Genomic DNA, 19,315 nt, shown 5'->3' with positions numbered 1-19,315 from the left:
CATATACAGGCTTTTATTCATGGTGTGCTTTAAGGTCGCACTGGTGTTCATGTGCTTGTACCCACGCCCTGCATCACTACATACACATCATTGTGTAGTCACAGTAGCTGGATGCTGCAACAACCGGGATCTGATACCACCTGGTGGTCAGAAACAAAACACCACGCAAAACAATGCACATGAAGATGTATGTGATGCGTCAATAACTAATTATCACAGTTCAACATAGTGTCGCATCTCAGCATACACGGATTACTGTTCATGAAATATTAAATAATGGGGATATTAAAAGTTGATCACGACCCTGCAGTTACTCGTACCTTCCAGTACGGAAGCCGAACACGATCAAACAGATCACCCGGCTTGATTGCAAGGCATGCGATCTCTTGTCACATACCAAGTAGCCCGCACACAGATCGAGTGAGATCACAAGTTTGTGTTCAGGCACACAGGTCGAAGTCATCGGTTGTTTAATGTTAGCGGCTCCAGCGTTACTGCACCACCGTCTATAGGAATATAGATCTGCGACATCGGAGTGACCAGGTAAAACCTTTCGCGGCACTTTCTAGGTGATGCTAACTAGCCGTGCTGCTGGGTGATAAGGGTGTTGTGATTATTGATGCGCTCCATTTACTTCGTCTCGGTTGTTTTAAGCAGCAACACGACTCTGGCAGCACAGCGCCGTGTCTCCACTGTCCCGGGAGGATCTCGCCTGGCAGCTGTTTTCTGTGTGAGTCCGCTGGGAGATGAGCATCACAGCGATGCTAAGCTAGCCTGCTAGCTAAATGAGCCGAGACATTTGCCGCCTGGGCCTCCTGTGGGAAAGCGGCTCATGTCTCTAGTTTTTTAGCCGGAGGTTCTTTGTTCATACAGCTGGGAGGTGACAGAAGTCCACCGTGGAGCCGTGCCTCTTGGTTTAACGTAGCCAGAAACGGAACATGCTAATAAACAACTATGCTAACAGTTATGTCACAGACAAACACTTTGAATGGACCTACATTAAGATTCAAGTACCCAGCTGTGAGGTTAGCAGTTAGCTAGTATCTGGCTTGTTATTGTCTTGTATTAACATCTGCTACAGTTAATGCGCAGTATACGTTGTTTCTACGTGATGTGAGTTGTAATGCACAGAGCTGAAGGTGCTGGCGGGGCCGTCTGGTTGTGTGTTGCACATTCCTCCTAAACAGGTAAAGTGTGTGTTTGTGTGTTCGTGTCTTGTAGGATGGAGTGGCAGCCAGATGAACAGGGTCTGCAGCAAGTGCTTCAGCTTCTCAAGGACTCCCAGTCCCCAGACACAGCAACACAGAGAGCTGTGCAAGAAGTATCCTCACCTGTGTGTGTGTGTGTGTGTGCTGGTGTTTACCTCTCCGTGATACATCACAAGTGCTGAGTTCAGGTGTGAATGCACCCAAATGCGTCCTGTGATCTCATCATGAGGCCACTTTCTTTTTGCTGTGTGAATGTGTCTAGGGCCACATATGTAGTGCCGCCTACTCAGCTGATGTCTGAATAAATCCAACATCATTTTTGCTCCGCAGTGAAACATTGATTTCTGTGTGACAGAACACCACATTAGGATTGATACTTTCTTCTTCTTGAATTAGTTTTCGTCATAGCTGGATTCATTCAGCCCCTCCTGACTCCTCTCTCTACATCACTCATGCAGACACACACACACACACTCAAACAAGCACAGTGACATCGGACACATTTATATACTCAGACTGGATAAAACCACCCTATATGGCATTTGCAAACACACATGTATGTGATTATTTGCCTATAGAGCAGTGAGATCTGATCATAAGTTGTCACAGGAGAAAAGTTTTAAACAGACAAACTTAACCCTGTATACTTGTGATTGAATATTTCAGGACAGATGTTAAAGGTTCAGTGTGTAGAATTTTGTGACATCTAGTTGTGAAGTTTCATGTTGCAGTTGAACACCCCTCACCTCACCCTTCTATTCCAAACATGAAAGTGAACCTGTGGTAGCCTTCAGTTGTCATAAAAACTCAAAAGGTTTTTAGTTTGTCCAGTCTGGGCTACTATAAAAAACATGGTGGCTTCCGTAGAGAGGACCCTCTCCCAATGTAAATACATAGTATTTAAATAGAAAAGGTCATTCTGGGGTCAAGAAAACAACAATTTGTACAATTTAGATGATAACACAAGAGTGTATTATTTTTTCTTAAATTTCTGCCAATAGATCATTTTCATTGAGCATCATTAATGTATATAAATCCAAACTGCCCCAAAGGGAAACAAGGGAAATGAGTGAGAATTTGTCATGCTGTATGTGTGTGTACATGGTTGATCTCCTTAACAGAACCTGCAGAAATTGGAGCAACTTAATCAGTTTCCAGATTTCAACAACTATCTCATCTTTGTCCTCACAAGCCTCAAATCCGAGGGTATGTATGTGTAGCGGCTTTGTACTCCTCCGTTGTGTTGTGTATTTCAAAGAAGTAGACCGTCACTTTTGGCAACCATGCCTTTTATTCTTAATATCTGGCAGAAGGATCGCACACAGTTAGTCCGGGTTTCCTCACACACACACATACAATTGCTCATCAGAGAAACAGCAAGGTCCGACTGCTCTAATATTAAAATGAACATAACAGAGCTAACACAGCGTAATGTACCTGGCAGAAGGATCGCACACAGTTAGTCCGGGTTTCCTCACACACACACACATACAATTGCTCATCTGAAAAATGTAAAATGGAAAGGAAGTGCGGTTAGCTAACACATGCCACACTAGCCATTTTATAAACAAAGAAAACAAGACAAGGATCGGCTCAACTGTTTAGGAAGTGTATGTTTATGCAGTGCAACTTAAACCATGTTTTAGTATTAAGTTACAGTTATTAATATAAAACATTAGTGGAGCTCATATTCGTGCACCTACCAGAGAAACAGCAAGGTCCGACTGCTGCTATCTCCAGGGGGGCACACCCTAATCTACAGGGGGGCACACCCTAATCTACAGAGGTGCACGACCCTAATCTACAGGGGTGCTGCATTTAAGTACCCCAGGATATTTAAGTGTCAGTGTTGTGAGATGAGTTTGTATGGCAAGTGGAATCATACTACACTTTAACTCCGTTACACTCCCCCCTACTGATCTCCACTTGCCCATACGCCCCAGACCAAAATAAAAAAATAAAAAGCAAAAACAAATTAATAATGAGACCGGACTGTACATTACTTGACCCACAAACCTACCAGGCACCAACAAGATCATATCAAGAGGAGGACATGGGTAGTAAAAAAAAAAATATATATATATATATATATATATATAATAAAAAAATATATATATATATAAATAAATACACAAAGAATTCCAAAGTGAACAGTGCTGCTAATATCACAGATACCAAATACTCCAGTCAAAAGACCATTCCTTAAGAATCAGAATGAAAAAGGGTTGCAAAGCCTTCCAACACTCATAGGAGAAACATGCCCACATACATGTTAAACTACTCGGAAATCATGTTAGTACAACAGCACGCAAATCCACAATCTGGACACACCCATCCAGTGGCCACACACAGGTGTCAAACCATCACAGAAAAGAAAGCAAACAAACAAAAAAAAAACAATCAAAAGCAACAACCCCCCCCTTAAAAATTAAAGGAACTATGGGCTATATATGAACCAATAACCACACACACATATGTAAGGCCAATACATGAAATAATACTAGCGACCTGCAAGAACTTTCAGATGCATGTTCTGAATAAGTCTGAGGACCGGTCTAACAACCCTACCATACCTCGTCCGTATCCTCTGCAAACTGCCACTGGAAAAGTTCAACCCTGCCTCTGACGCAAAAACAGAACCAGCATCAAAAGGCAACATGCCAACAGAAAGAGCAGAGTCAGCAGGTCGAGAGTCAGGTAAGTCAACAGAACAGTCAACATCAACAGCAGGACTACAAGGGTCAGACTGGTCCAGTTTGTCAGATCTGGTCTCGTCAGAACTGTGAAGTCCACCGTCACCGTGAATGTCAGGATCAATCTGGTCAGGCGAGTCAGATCCTATTCGGACATGTCCATCCACATCACCCACAGTAGATGACTGATCTCCCGTGGAGACTGGAAGCTGAGAGATCCAAAAAACAGTCCTATCCTCAGGTCCACTGCCAGGAAGAACAGTTGAATCATCCTGTTCAGCACGCCACACCGACTCATCCACAGCCTCATCAGTCAGGGAACCATCAAAGGATCCGTCATCCTCCAGATCAGCAGGGACAGGTAGGAAGTTCACAGGCATAATGAGGTTCCTGTGGACCACTTTCTCCAGGTTCGTCGAACAGTTCCTGAGTCTGAAGGTGTGAGTGTTATCCTGTTTTTCCACAACAGTGTATATGTGACCCTCCCAGCGATCAGCCAGCTTCCTCCGACCTCGTCCTCCTTTGTTGGCCAACAAGACTCTGTCGCCAACATCCACACCCCTCACCTTGCGGTTGTAAAGCTCAGTCTGCCTCTCCTGTTGTTTTGCGGTTGAAACCTGAGCAATCCTGATAGCCTCCGGCAAGTCCCGTCGGAGACACTCCACATAAACATCATAATCCACCACTTGCTCATCCATGAGCACAGACTGAAACAACATGTCCACAGGCAACCTGGGAATCCTGCCGAACATCAGTAGAAAGGGTGCAAAACCCGTGGTTTCATGGACTGTTGCATTGTACGAGAAAGTGAGTGAACGCAGGAATTGGGGCCATTTCTGTTTGGCTCTGGGTGGAAGAGCTCTGATCATGTTCCCAAGGGTGCGATTGAACCGCTCAACTGATCCATTGCCCATGGGATGGTAAGGTGTCGTATGAGATTTCTCAACACCAGCTTGGAGCATCTCTGCAATCAGGCTGCTTTCGAAGTTTGCACCTTGGTCTGAGTGCACTTGCTCTGGGAAGCCATACACACAGAAGAAGTTGTTCCAGAGTTGATGAGCAACAGCTTTAGCCGACTGGTTGGGACAGAGATATGCCTGAGCTAGCTTAGTGAAATGATCAGTCACAACGAGTACATCTAGAGACTTGTTGGATGAGTCTTCAGCAGACCAAAAATCAATGCAAACCAACTCAAGAGGTCTAGAGGTCTTAACACTCTCAAGTGGTGCCCTGGCCTCAGGTTCAGGAGACTTACTGACCAGACAACGGCGACAACGCTGCACATATTCTTTGACATCCCTCTCCATCCCGATCCAGTAGAACCGCTGTCTAGCCAAGTAGAGCGTCCTCCTCTGCCCTTGGTGACCTGCCTCATTATGGATCCCTCTCACGACCTTATCTTTCAGGTGAGAGGGCACGACATACCGGTAAGTCTTTCTCTTTGTCACAGCATCCTTCGAAGTGCGATACAGAACACATGCTTTGATGGTAAGTTGTTCCCAATGTCGGAGCAGCCGCAAGGCTCCAGCTGGCTCATGTTGGCGTTCTCGTCTCGATGGCCGTCGCTGACGTTCCACAAAGTAAAGCACCCGACCCAAGCATGGATCAGCACGTTGCAATGATGTGGGCAAAGGGCGGAAATCAGACAGCTCCGAAGGTAGAAGAGATTGAGTGAGCTGCGGCAAGCAGAACGCATGTGAGGGCAAGCAGTCTTCTTCTAGGGAATGTTCCAGAACAGCAGATACTGCCTTCGAAGAGATAGGTGGATGCTGAGGCACTGCCGCTGCACTGTTGAAGGCCACAGACAAAGGGCGGTACTGCAGGTGGTTTAGAGGATCACAGGACAACCGAAAAGCATCCTGCACACAGACAGGCTCTAGGGCATTCGCTTCCTCCAGAAGGGCACCATAGGGAACTGTTGTGAGTCGATGGAGAATGCTAGGGCGCACAAAGGGTTCACGGCTGAGGGCATCTGCCACCACATTTTTAGGACCAGGAATGTACTTGATGTCAAAGTCATACGGGGCCAGTTTCGATACCCACCTCTGCTCACAGGTGTCTAACTTTGGTTTACTAAGAACGTAGGTGAGCGGGTTATTATCGGTCCATACAGTGAATCGCTGGCCTCTTAGCCAGTGGCTGAACTTGTCGCACACAGCCCACTTAAGTGCTAGGAATTCCAGCCTATGCGCCGGGTAGCGAGACTGGGCATAATTCAACGACTTGCTGGCAAATGCTATGGGCCGAGCAACATTATCACCATCAGCCAGCTGAGAAAGCACAGCCCCGAGGCCGTTGGAGGAGGCATCAACCGACAGGAGAAAAGGCCTACTGAAATCGGGGTGAGCAAGAGTGACATTGTTTAGCAAAGCCTGTTTCAGCTTCCTGAAAGCCTCGCTGCATGCAGGAGTCCAATCAACAGAAGAGAGGTCCCGAGACATAGGCTGGATCTTTTTACCCTTAGTACGTCGCGGCCTTTTCCCACCTGAAGTCAGCGCGAACAAAGGCTTGTTAATACCAGAGTACCCCTCGAAAAACTGCTGATAAAATCCAACCATCCCAAGGAAGGATCTGATCTTGGTGGGAGCTGGGATGTTAGTGCCCTCTACCATTAAATCCTTCTCCTGCAGTGCAACAACTGCTCTAACTTTCTCCGGGTCAGTTGAAATCCCCCCTTTAGTTACAATATGCCCCAAAAACTTTACTGAAGGCCTCATGAAATGACACTTTTTGGGAGCCAGCTTTAGGTTGTGCACCTTTAACCTCTCGAACACCATCTCCAATCTCTGCAACGCTAGCTGTTCATCAGGGGCAAACACAAGGATATCATCAAGATAACACAAGAGGCTCAGAAAGTTTTGATCACCAAAGATACGTGATCTTTGTGCCCTCCCCCTAAGCTTGCCCAAAACTTCATCCACCTGGTTACAAAGCTCAATGCTCCTCTTACACAGGTAAAGCCTCATAGCTTCCTCCCACTCAGAAACTGGAATCCTATCAGTGTCATCTCCCCTGAAAGGATGTGGCTCATAACTATCATGGTTGGTTGTCAAGTTAACCTTAGAAAAGTCAGCTGTGGTTGACTGGGTCATGTTAGCATCATCAGCTGGAATGGACTTAAGACATGAAACAATGTTCTCACCTATACTGGTCCCTATCTGTTTCACAAGTTCACTGAGAACATGGACATCTCGACCAGAAAGTGCAGACTCACCATCCACCCCAGCACCTGCAGTGGCACTATCCCTCCCAGGACGACTGTGAGGAGTAGATGTAACATGCCTGTCTTCACTAAGCCCACCCAGAGTAGGAAACTGACTAAACCACAGCTTAGAACCCCTTTGTTACTAGGCGCCATGTCGTGCTCGCCGCATCCAGCTGTAGTTCTCTGCCAACGAGCGGGTTTCTAACGCACCTCTGAGGTTCGTGTGTTTGTCTTTTCTTAGAAACATCGTGTCTGAGGGGAAGAACACAGACGTAGCGTCAAACTCCGTCTGTCTCTCCACGTCAGACAGGTTCAGTGGGTGAGATCAGACGAGTCATGTTCAACCCCAGTGAAGTTGAACGTGAGGTGGATCATTCATTTTTCGACAGTGATGCTGATGAAGGTAGCATGAACAGAGGAGGGGAAATGATAGAGCACGAGCTTCAAGCAAAACAGACTGAAAAAGCAAATGATGGTTTGTCCCAGAGGACTGATGGGACAGAAAAACAAGTTAACAACAACCAAAGCAGTGGGGAAAGTAAAGAGAGCAGCTATATATCAAAGGAAGAAAATAATCAAAGGGTTTCGGACCTATCATCTGTTGCCTTTATGTCACAAAAAGGCATCAGTATCAGCAGTGATAGTGAGGAAGATTACAGTGGGCACTCTAAAAGACCCAATAAGACATTCATGGCTTTGTTAGATGAGGTGAATTATAGCGACATGTATAACCAGAGTCCAAATAAAAGTGAAGAAGAAGCTTCGCCATCCACTGCCACACACTTGGAAAAGAGAAATAAACACTCTCCTAAAAACCTGACAAGAAAATGGCGCAGCCAAAGTCCATCCCCCACTTCAGCTGAGGAAGCAGACTCAGAAAGCTGTTCTAGATGTAATAGTAGTAGGTCGCGCACCCCTCACAATTCCATGAAGTCGTCTTTATCTCCTCGAGAGAGAAAGGCCAGAGTGGGCTCAGCAGGATCTTGGGATATGTCCACCAGATATACAGAGGAGTCAGATTATACAGCGACAGATGTGAGCTCCCTCTACTCCCCTGACATCAGCCCTCTGCAGTATTTGGACTTGAAAGACACAGAGGCGGAGGAGTGGCAGGAGAGTGTGCCCTCCAGTGGCCTCAGCGATACACATCACAACGAGGACTCAGATCAGGATGTGGATGAGTTCACCCTCAGATCAGAGAGTCAATTTAGAGGTGGAGTGGCCGTCTGCTATGCTGCTCAGAAAAACAGGAAGAACTACTCATTCATCAACGAAAAAACCCGCCTCATAGGTCTGGAGAACCAGCGACTGCTTCGGGTGTTGTCACGTATTTCTTCCAGACCAGACAGTACAGCGAAGAAGGAAACCAATAAAACCAGCAACTCATCTGCCATTCCCCTTAATTACAGTGCCATTAACAGACAGCGGGATCAGAAACGCATCGACAGGGAGAATCTGGCTTTTCTGAAGCGACTGGAGTCTGTCAAGCCAACACCTGGTTTGTGTCGCACAGAGCTACTAGCATCATATTTTGGAGCACCTGTTAACCGAAATTGACCCTCTCCAAAGAAAGACAAGTCCACCAGCAGAAGAAATGCAGCAGCAAGTCCCAGGTCATCTACTTCCACCAACCACAGCTCCAGAGCAGTTTCCATCCCCACAGACTCCGACAGCAAGCCTGTACCAACGTCAAACAAATGGTGCAAAAGCTAAAGCCGTTTACAGACATGAAGTCCAGAGTTTGCCTTTCACTTATAAAGAACGCAGCAGGAGATTCCCTGGTCTCCGGAGGACTCAGGTGAGGGTTGGCAGCTGCGTAGAGCATGCAGGAGGCCAGGCATAACATGTAAGAACCACCGTGGGGACCACATGTTTTTGTTTATAGCAAATCGAAACCAGCATCAGCCCTCATCATTCTTGACATCGTCGTTGGTGTATTCTGTGTATGGCACAGCTTTTCAAATATTTTAATTTTTTAATTTTTGTCAGCTTTACATCTGATGCTCCCTCACTCGCAGTGAATCTTCCAGAGAATTTCCTGCTGTTCTCTTGTGGGCTTCTTATTTCAAGTTCTATTCTATTTGCTTGATGAAGAAGGTGGACTTTTTTCTGCTCTTTTAAGCTGAAATATAGCAAATGATGACATCGTTATACAGGCTAATATTTCAACTTTGGCTTTGCCATACTGCCTTCACTTCAATTGTTATTATAAATTATAAATTTCAAAAATAACACTATACATTTATTTATTATTTCAGTAACTGACATTTTGGTTAATTTCGGCAATTTCTCACATTTCTTCAAATTCTGCTTGAGAATTACAAACAAAATAAAAAGGTTTTATAAAAATGAATTTTAGTTGTTATGAATATATTATAAGTTATAAAATAAAAAGCTGGTATTAGTGAAAAAAACAAAAACTGAAAATATACAAATATACAGCAAAGAGTCTGTTACCCTATGCAGCTTTAAAAAAAAAAAAAAAAATTTGTTATTCCAAACGGAGAGAGAATATAATTTTTTTTCTTTCTTTTTAACCTTGTCGGATTCACACATTAAAACACATCACATTATATATTACAATCCACAACAAATCTTTTTTTTTTTTTTTTTTTTTTTTTTTACTGTGACACAGACAGGCCACTCTATAACACAGAAAACACAGTCCAAACCCGGGTGCTAAAACCAGACTCACGATACCAAGGGAGTGAATAAAGCACCGGTGAAGCAGTCACGTGAAGAGTAGAGCTTGCGAGGTCACCACGGCCACGAACCCTCGTAGTTGAGAACGGATCACGGCACCATTGTAGCGGATTTGTACTCCTCCGTTGCGTTGTGTATTTCAAAGAAGTAGACCGTCACTTTTGGCAACCATGGCTTTTATTCTTAATATCTGGCAGAAGGATCGCACACAGTTAGTCCGGGTTTCCTCACACACACACACATACAATTGCTCATCAGAGAAACAGCGAGGTCCGACTGCTCTAATATTAAAATGAACATAACAGAGCTAACACAGCGTAATGTACCTGGCAGAAGGATCGCACACAGTTAGTCCGGGTTTCCTCACACACACACACATACAATTGCTCATCTGAAAAATGTAAAATGGAAAGGAAGTGCGGGTTAGCTAACACATGCCACACTAGCCATTTTATAAACAAAACAAAACAAAACAAGGATCGGCTCAACTGTTTAGGAAGTGTAGGTTTATGCAGTGCAACTCAAACCATGTTTTAGTATTAAGTTACAGTTATTAATATAAAACATTAGCCGAGCTCATATTCGTGCACCTACCAGAGAAACAGCAAGGTCCGACTGCTGCTATCTCCAGGGGGGCACACCCTAATCTACAGGGGGGCAAACCCTAATCTCCAGGGTTGCTGCATTTAAATACCCCAGGATATTTAAGTGTCAGTGTTGTGAGATGAGTTTGTATGGCAAGTGGAATCATACTACACTTTAACTCCGTTACATATGTTCACGTCAAAAATAAGAATATTAACTACAGAACAGAATTGTTATTATCTCAAAAAATCCACAAATATTTCTGTTTAAAGCTCCTTTCCATTTAAAAATAAATAATGTGTCTCTGTCTCCACCTCTCTGCTGCCTGTCTTCTCAAGATGAACCCACTCGCTCTTTGAGCGGTTTGATACTGAAGAACAATGTGAAGGCCCACTACCAGAACTTCCCTTCCAATGTGGCTGACTTCATCAAACGAGAATGCCTCAACAACATCGGAGACCCTTCACCGCTCATCAGAGCTACGATCGGTGGGTGTTTGAGTGAGAAAGGAACAATGGAGAAAGAAAAAGTTGGTGTTCTGTTAGCTGCACTTTTCTCGCCAGTGTGAGTCAGACTTCTATGTAGGTGGTTGAATTTTTGCAGGTAATGTGGCTGTGTGGGAGCCAGCGCTATATTTTCAAGAGATTTATGTGATGATGAGTGCAGTTATTTCTTTTGTGAGTTTGTAAGTAACTTTTTATTTTTTTTTATCATCAAGGTATCCTGATCACGACCATAGCCTCTAAGGGAGAGCTACAGACGTGGCCAGAACTGCTGCCTCAGCTCTGTAATCTACTCAACTCTGAGGACTATAACACCTGCGAGGTCAGGCTCAATTACTTGCACACTCATACACACATATGTTTTGTAATGTTTTGCAAATATCACATTTGTGTATGTTTCTTGTGATTTAATAAAAAACCTTTGTGTATCATTTTCTGTCTTCTTACAGGGTTCTTTTGGAGCTCTGCAGAAAATCTGTGAGGACTCATCTGAGTTGTTGGATAGCGATGCTCTGAACAGACCTCTCAACATTATGATCCCCAAATTCCTCCAGTTTTTCAAGCATTGCAGCCCCAAGATCAGGTCAGTAAAACACTAGTCTTTTTCTGGCTGACTCTTCAAGCTATTTGTGTTGCCTCCTCAGCCCACAACAATAGAATCTTCCCAATAAAAATCAGTTGCTTTTCTTTTTCTCAGATCCCATGCTATAGCGTGTGTGAACCAGTTCATCATTGGTCGAGCTCAGGCTCTGATGGATAACATAGACACCTTCATTGAGGTGAGTGCTTCAGTTTTGTCTTGGTAGAGCTTGTGTTGTTTTAAATAATGACCATATGTTTTGATCATTTTCCCTGTCTTCGATCATCACGAAGAAACAAGATCAGAGTCAGTTTTTCCACCACCCCTCCCTGGACTCGCGTCTAGCCCCTTTCAGACTGATTATATAACAGACAAACAAGGCAATGCAGGAGTTTACGTTCTCTTGTTAAAGGAGAAAGACTACACCGAAGTATGCTGCAAAGCTCGTTTCATAGCGCAGAAGGAAAGCATTCATGTAATTTTGACATCAGACCAGTTTTCAGACCAGTTTCACCAAGCATCGCTCTCTAGTTAGTTCCTATATGCGAAGTATATGTAAAAGAATTAAGTGTAAGACACCGTTTCCCATGAATCATCTTGACTGTGGCAATTCACCCTATTCTAATTTGTCCTGTCACAGTTTTGACCCTCGTGTATGTACACATGCGGGCTTGTTACCGCCATAGATTTAATAAATTCTGTAGGATAAGCTGTGTAACAACATGATAACAGGGTCATATGGAGTGATTCTTCACTTGGAGAGTTTATGTTCCCACATGCTAAATAGGCTTATTGCCAAAGCAGATTTTATGGAAAAATACTTCAGAGGGATGTCAATCAGTGTGTTATAGTTGAGGCACTTTAGGTTCCTGAAATTAGGAGCACTTCCACAAACATGGGAATAAATTTGATCCATCTATTATCTGTAATTCCTACCCTTTGAGGGTCTAGGGGGAGCTAGAGCCAAAATATATGACTCAATTTAATGAAAATGTCATACTATATTTATTGGGCCTTAAGCAGTGGTGCTATATCACATGTCTGTTTGTACTTTTTCAGGGCGAATGAACAAACTGAAGTTACTATAGCATTGAAGTTACTTCCATTTACACGGCTGGGTTTTTATCATCCATGGCGTAAATGTGGCTGATTAAAGTCCATGTTTGGAAATTGAAAATTGTTTCTACTCTTAAGTTAATGATCCTGCTGATCTTTCCCCAACACCCTGCTGCCACCCACCCCCTTTTCCCCCTTGTGTCTTTCCCACTCAGAGTCTGTTTGCACTGGCTGGTGACGAGGACAGCGAAGTGCGGAAGAACGTGTGCAGGGCTCTCGTCATGCTGCTGGAAGTCCGCATTGACCGCCTCATCCCACACATGCACAGCATCATCCAGGTGAGGGTGTGACTTGATCAAACAGACAATATTTGGCTTTCCTCCGTCTCTCACTCCTCAACACTCTCCCCCTCATGACTGCTTCTTCTTGTTTTTCACCAGTACATGCTGCAGCGCACCCAGGACCCAGATGAGAATGTGGCTCTGGAGGCCTGTGAGTTCTGGCTGACTCTGGCTGAACAGCCCATCTGCAAAGAGGCCCTCTCTGGCCACTTGGTCCAGTAAGTGTTTATGCTATGAACATGTTGCACTGATAAAAGGTGATGACAAAATGATTTCAGCTCAGTAATGTTGTTGTCTGTCTTTGTTTCAGACTGATTCCTATCCTGGTGAATGGGATGAAATACTCTGAGATCGACATCATTCTTCTGAAGGTCAGCCACACCTGAACAAATCAAATTTTCCCTTCATACAAACACTCTGCTTTCTCTTCTCTCTCTTCTCTCTTGCTGTTAACCTGTTTAACTTCTACATTCATATTTGTCTCTGTTGTTCTTCAGGGCGACGTTGAAGAGGATGAGGCGGTTCCAGACAGTGAGCAAGATATCAAACCTCGCTTCCACAAATCCCGCACCGTCACACTGCAGCACGAAGGAGGGGAGGGCGAGGAGGGGGAGGACATTGATGAAGACGAGGACGATGATGATGATACGCTGTCTGACTGGAACCTACGTGAGTTACAGACAAGCAGCTTTTGTAATCCTCTCTGGTAATCATGCAGTAGTTCTCACTACTTAGGTACTTTTCTCAGATAGTCTTATGTTTTTGAACAGTGGCTAAATGTAATAGGGTTATTATAGCCTTTTTTTTCAACCATTATAAAACATGCTACGTCTACTGTACACACACACACACACACACACACAGGTAAGCATCTAGATTTCTGTTTCACTACCTCTTGTACCCAATATTTGTCTCTTGGTCTGTAGTTGTATTCTTTTGTTCTCTGCTTTGCCAGTTTTTCCATGTAGCATTGCTACATGAAACAATGCTTACAGTGTCTTCTCTTTTTAGGGAAGTGCTCGGCGGCAGCTCTGGACGTCCTTGCCAACGTGTTTCGTGAGGAATTGCTTCCCCATCTCTTACCCCTGCTCAAAGGGCTGCTTTTCCATCCTGACTGGGTCATCAAGGAGTCTGGCATCCTTGTCCTGGGGGCTATTGCTGAGGGTAAGACGCGTCACAGACTTGCTATTCAAATAAATTATACTCCAGTGAAATTGGCGATTTTTTAATTTGATTTATTATGACAATTAAGATTGGTCACTGACCTTAAACTGTGGGGTTACAATTCAGGTTCAGGATTAAAGGAAACATTTATTCTCCATTTGAAATCATCTATCTTGATATTTCATTGCTGAAAAACGTGGCTTTAATGTTGTATAAAACTTTTTTGTCCTCCCAGGCTGCATGCAAGGCATGGTACCTTACTTGCCTGAGCTCATCCCCCACCTCATTCAGTGTTTGTGTGACAAGAAAGCTCTGGTCCGCTCCATCGCTTGCTGGACCCTTAGCCGCTACGCCCACTGGGTGGTCAGCCAGCCCCCTGACGCCCATCTCAAACCCCTCATGACTGAGCTGCTCAAACGCATCCTGGATGGCAATAAGAGGGTGCAGGAGGCGGCATGCAGGTACAACTCTTTCTTTTTTCATATACATCTGTTTTGTGTTCTCTCACTTTCCGCTCATTTATTCTCTTTTCCATCTCATCTTTTCTAAAGTGCGTTTGCCACTCTGGAGGAGGAGGCGTGTACAGAGCTGGTGCCCTATCTGAGCTTCATCCTGGACACGCTGGTTTTTGCTTTTGGGAAGTATCAGCACAAGAACCTGCTCATTCTTTATGATGCCATAGGAACACTTGCAGACTCAGTGGGACACCATCTGAACCAACCGGTGAGCTAAAAAAGAGGAATGTCTGTACACAGCCCTGTTTTGTTGTACAATATATCGACAAGCCAAACTCAAATGCTTGTTTTTTTAGGAGTACATACAGAAACTGATGCCGCCATTGATTGCCAAGTGGAACGAGCTGAAGGATGAAGACAAAGATCTCTTCCCTTTGCTCGAGTGTCTGTCGTCTGTTGCCACAGCGTTGCAGAGCGGCTTCCTCCCCTACTGCGAGCCCGTTTACCAGCGTTGCGTCACCCTTGTCCAGAAGACACTGGCTCAGGCCATGGTAAGTGAAACACAATCACTCACACATTGGTTTACCCACAATAGGAAATTCAGGTTTTTGCTACATTACACATACACTTTATCCTACCTCTGAAATTTGTTTTACCTCTGTTTCTCCTCTGTTTGTGTCTCAGATGTACAGTCAGCAGCCAGACCAGTACGAGGCTCCAGACAAGGACTTCATGATCGTGGCTCTGGATCTTTTAAGTGGCTTGGCTGAGGGGCTTGGGGGCCATGTGGACACACTTGTGGCTCGCAGTAACATCATGACTCTGCTTTTCCAGTGCATGCAGGTGAGGAGAGCCTGCGTTCTATCTCTAATTTAATTTGAAAGTTAATCCCTGGTTGCTTTTATGCATTCATGCCAAGGGCAGAATTTCTTATTTGAATTGTCTACCTGTTTGTCCCATTCTCATGAAGATCCAGTCTCATGAGTGCCTGGGTACAAATGTTCACTCAGAATGTTAACTGATAAGGTTTTGGTGGACAAATGTCTCTTAGACTGTCTGTCCCTTTTTTGTGACAGAAAGAGACTTAACAACTGGATGGTATCTCATTCCTTTACTCAAGAATGAACTGACCTAAATTTTGTAGTCAACAGTCAAGGTCACTGTGACCTCACGCAAACCTTTTTACACTCATTTATTGTACAAATGACTGTGAGGATTAAATAATGAAGTGATGACATTTATCCAAAAAGTCAAGTATCAACTTCAGTCTGAGATAATATTCTGCATCAAAGGATTTAAACACGAATTGTCTACTTTTGTGTTTATAATATGAGATTTTCCTGAAATATTCTGTGATTATCTTTCCTTCTAAAAGTGAATGTTGGTGACAGGATCAGTTAACTCTGCTCTGTAGTCAGGGGGATTCAGATGAAATAACATTTGCTTTTATTGTGAAGTAGCAACAGGAAATGCACAGATCTTTTGCACTTTCACTCAAATGATCTTTAACCTTTTACAAAACAGTAATGGCACAAGAAGAACAGCCACATTGACCTGAGTGATTTCTCCACTGGATAAATCATTGCATCTTTTGACACTGTGTGTTTATGCTTCTCTTTGTGTCTCTGTCTTTTTTGTCCCAGGATACGATGCCTGAAGTAAGACAGAGTTCATTTGCTCTGCTGGGTGACTTAACCAAGGCATGCTTCCCTCATGTCAAACCATGTATTGGTAATTATCTCATTGTCTCCCTCATACCCACACACACACACAATTACACACACACTTACACAGTACACACACCAGGAGGTCTCACCATCCTCCTTTTTGTGTATCCAATGTGATGTTAACATGTTTGTGTGTGTGTGCAGCTGAATTCATGCCGATCCTCGGGACAAATCTTAATCCAGAGTTCATCTCTGTCTGCAACAATGCAACCTGGGCCATCGGAGAGATCTGTATGCAGATGGGTGAGTTTTAGGGAATCTTAAATTATGTGATGTAATTTGTGTTTGTGTGGTTGAATATAACAAAAAAAGGCTATCCTCTTCTGTCAGGAGTGGAGATGCAGCCGTACATTGCTATGGTCCTGAACCAGCTGGTTGAGATTATTAACCGACCCAACACCCCCAAGACCCTGCTGGAGAACACTGGTATGTGAACATGTACAAATGTGTACTCCCACCAAGGAGGTTATGTTTTCATTTGTCTGTCGGTTGCTTTGTTTATTTGTAAGTATGTTATACAGTTAAAATGCCATTTAATAGTTCATGTGGTAGAAGTGAGTGCAGTTATTGTTACAGCACTGGACACACTCTCGTCTGTCTTGACTTATCTGTGTCCTCTTTCAGCAATCACCATCGGTCGACTGGGATATGTATGTCCTCAGGAGGTTGCTCCCGTGCTGCCGCAGTTTATCCGACCTTGGTGAGAAACTGTTGTATCTGGTGTTTGATGCCTCTCATTGCCTTTTCTATAGCTGTGTCATTTCATTTACAACATCTGAACACGCACGGTCAGCATTGGCAGTTTCCATATATGACACATTCTGCTGACACACATGCTCACTCCCACTTGTCCCTTCTGTGGCCTTACCAATCACATTGTTCCATTGTTCTCTCTTCTCGCTCTTCCATTCTGTGTGCTCTCATTTTAGCTTATCCTTAAATGCAAGACATTGCTTATTTTACAAATGTTCCCTCATAGACAAGACTGATTGGTTTATCGTTTTGTGCGGCAGGTGCACATCTCTGCGGAACATCCGAGACAACGAGGAGAAAGACTCAGCCTTCCGTGGGATTTGCATGATGATTGGTGTGAACCCAGGAGGAGTGGTGCAGGTGAGACTTTGTACACTGTAAGACCTAAAGTTTTTCGGGTTAGATCTTGAGACCTTTCATTTTCAAACTTTACAATCTTCCTGTGTTTGTTCAGGACTTCATCTTTTTCTGTGACGCGGTGGCGTCCTGGGTGAACCCTAAAGATGATCTGAGAGACATGTTCTACAAGGTGAGAGTCCAGGTCACATGGAGGGGCGAGTTTTTGTGTTTCCAAAGAGCGATTTTAAAAACCAGGAAGAACTAAAATCTCAGCCCCCTTCATATTAACACAGGCAAACAAATATCTCCCAGTGAAAAAGTGGTGTCATACACGTAGAAGACTCTGACGAAGATGTCTAAAGAGTTTGTGGTGACAAGAGCTGATGCTGGTGTCTGTGTATTGTAAAGAAAATCACGTGATCTCTGCAGCAGTATTAATTTGTCACATCCTGCCTCTGCCTGCTACACCTGGCTGCTCTAAGTAAGACAGAGATCATTTGCTCTACTGGGTTACTTAACCAAGGCATGCTTCCCTCATGTCAAACACACACACACACACACACACAAAGGAGGTCTCACCATCCTCCTTTTTGTGTATCCAGTGTGTAAAAAAACACATTTGATCCAGAATCCCTGCATCTGCCCCAAAATGTAATGGGTTCTTCCTTAGCCTGTGTCCCATCCTTCCACCACGTTTCAAGAAAATTGGTTTGTAGTGTTTGTGTAATCCTGCTAACATGAGACAAAAAAATCCACAGAACAATCAAATGCAGGGCTGTTGCTTTTAATGAAACCTGATCTTGATGAAGGAACAGTTAAAAGAGGCTTACATAAGTTGCAGGAACAATAATAATAACAATTATTGTTGTTATTATTTTTGTTAATAATTCTAATAGTAATAACAATAACTCCTGGCCCGTGTGCATGTTGCCCAACTGCTTAAAAAGTTGAAGATTACTTGACAATGCGTCTGAAATAAATCTTCTCCACAGATCCTGCATGGTTTTAAGGAGCAGGTTGGGGAGGAGAACTGGCAGCAGTTCTCAGAGCAGTTCCCCCCACTGCTAAAGGAGAGACTGGCAGCCTGCTACGGCGTTTAGATTCTCTACACCCACCCAAGAGGTAACCACACATGTGCTTTTATTCAAAGTCAAATCAACATTGCATAAAGGTTTATACTGAAATTAATTTGTTTGCGTCTGCTCTCCCTCTTTGTCCATCCTCCCAGGTGAGCCAGCAGGAGGAGGGTGAATGGGAAACTCATCCATCTGTGTATTGCACTGCCCTGATCTGGGGGGAGGGAGAGGGACGCTATTGGCCGCTCCCCCTGACGGACGGCCCCCACGCCCTATGTGTTTGTCCATAGAGGGAGGGTGGGCGGGTGGGAGGGAGGGACAGGGGGACACCTCTAGATTAACTAGGCAGGGACCCGACACAGAAAAACTAACTGGTAGGGACAGATAGAGAGGGACAGATAGAGAGGGACGGAGAGAAGGACACAGAAGAGAGATTGAGAGAAAGACAAGTAGGGGAAAGAGGGAGGCAGGGAAAGAGGCCAGCACAGAGAGAGTTCAGGGAAAGAGAGGGAGGGAACTTAATAACAAGGCAGGGTAAAATAGAGAGCTTTAGAACGGTCCGTTACTTGGCTGGAAAGACAGGGACAGTGGAGATTTTAATGGGATTCTTAAGTGTAAGAGTAACCGATAGCTTGACCGACAGGGACAGACCAACGTACCAACGACTCACAATATACAGTACACTTGCACATGCTGTACATGCAGTACATGGAACTGACTGTGGGTGGCACTATTATTTAGACTTTTCAAGACCTACTACATGTAGTTGGGGACAGACAGGTGTCTAAACTCTGTTCATTTTCTGGGTGATTTCTTTCTTTTTTCCGGGGAATAGGATTCAATATGAATTACTTCATCTGTAGTCACTGAATTCTACTGATCTTTAAGATAATCTCTTGCTATCCGCATCTATGTTTCCTTCATTTT

At 44.2% G+C, this 19,315-nt stretch overlaps 1 protein-coding gene and 1 pseudogene across 1 annotated transcript; both read left to right on the top strand.

The window, feature by feature from the left end:
* Positions 1-336: 336 nt before the first annotated feature.
* Positions 337-18,434, top strand: tnpo2b (transportin 2b). Its single transcript, XM_020084434.2, has 23 exons — positions 337-543; positions 1,222-1,321; positions 2,339-2,414; positions 10,733-10,882; positions 11,113-11,219; positions 11,347-11,480; positions 11,595-11,676; positions 12,749-12,871; positions 12,974-13,092; positions 13,185-13,245; positions 13,372-13,543; positions 13,886-14,038; positions 14,274-14,499; positions 14,590-14,761; positions 14,850-15,044; positions 15,178-15,336; positions 16,137-16,224; positions 16,365-16,463; positions 16,551-16,646; positions 16,845-16,920; positions 17,234-17,333; positions 17,428-17,502; positions 18,305-18,434. The coding sequence occupies exons 2-23, from the start codon at positions 1,223-1,225 to the stop codon at positions 18,410-18,412; spliced, it is 2,670 nt and encodes an 889-aa protein (XP_019939993.1). The 5' UTR covers positions 337-543; position 1,222; the 3' UTR covers positions 18,413-18,434.
* On the top strand, positions 7,443-8,957 carry LOC138411312 (cilia- and flagella-associated protein 97-like; annotated as a pseudogene).
* Positions 18,435-19,315: the final 881 nt, after the last annotated feature.

The sequence above is a fragment of the Paralichthys olivaceus genome, chromosome 8, assembly GCF_024713975.1.
Source record: "Paralichthys olivaceus isolate ysfri-2021 chromosome 8, ASM2471397v2, whole genome shotgun sequence".
Lineage (NCBI taxonomy): Eukaryota > Metazoa > Chordata > Actinopteri > Pleuronectiformes > Paralichthyidae > Paralichthys > Paralichthys olivaceus.
This window is presented reverse-complemented; position numbering and strand designations above follow the sequence as displayed.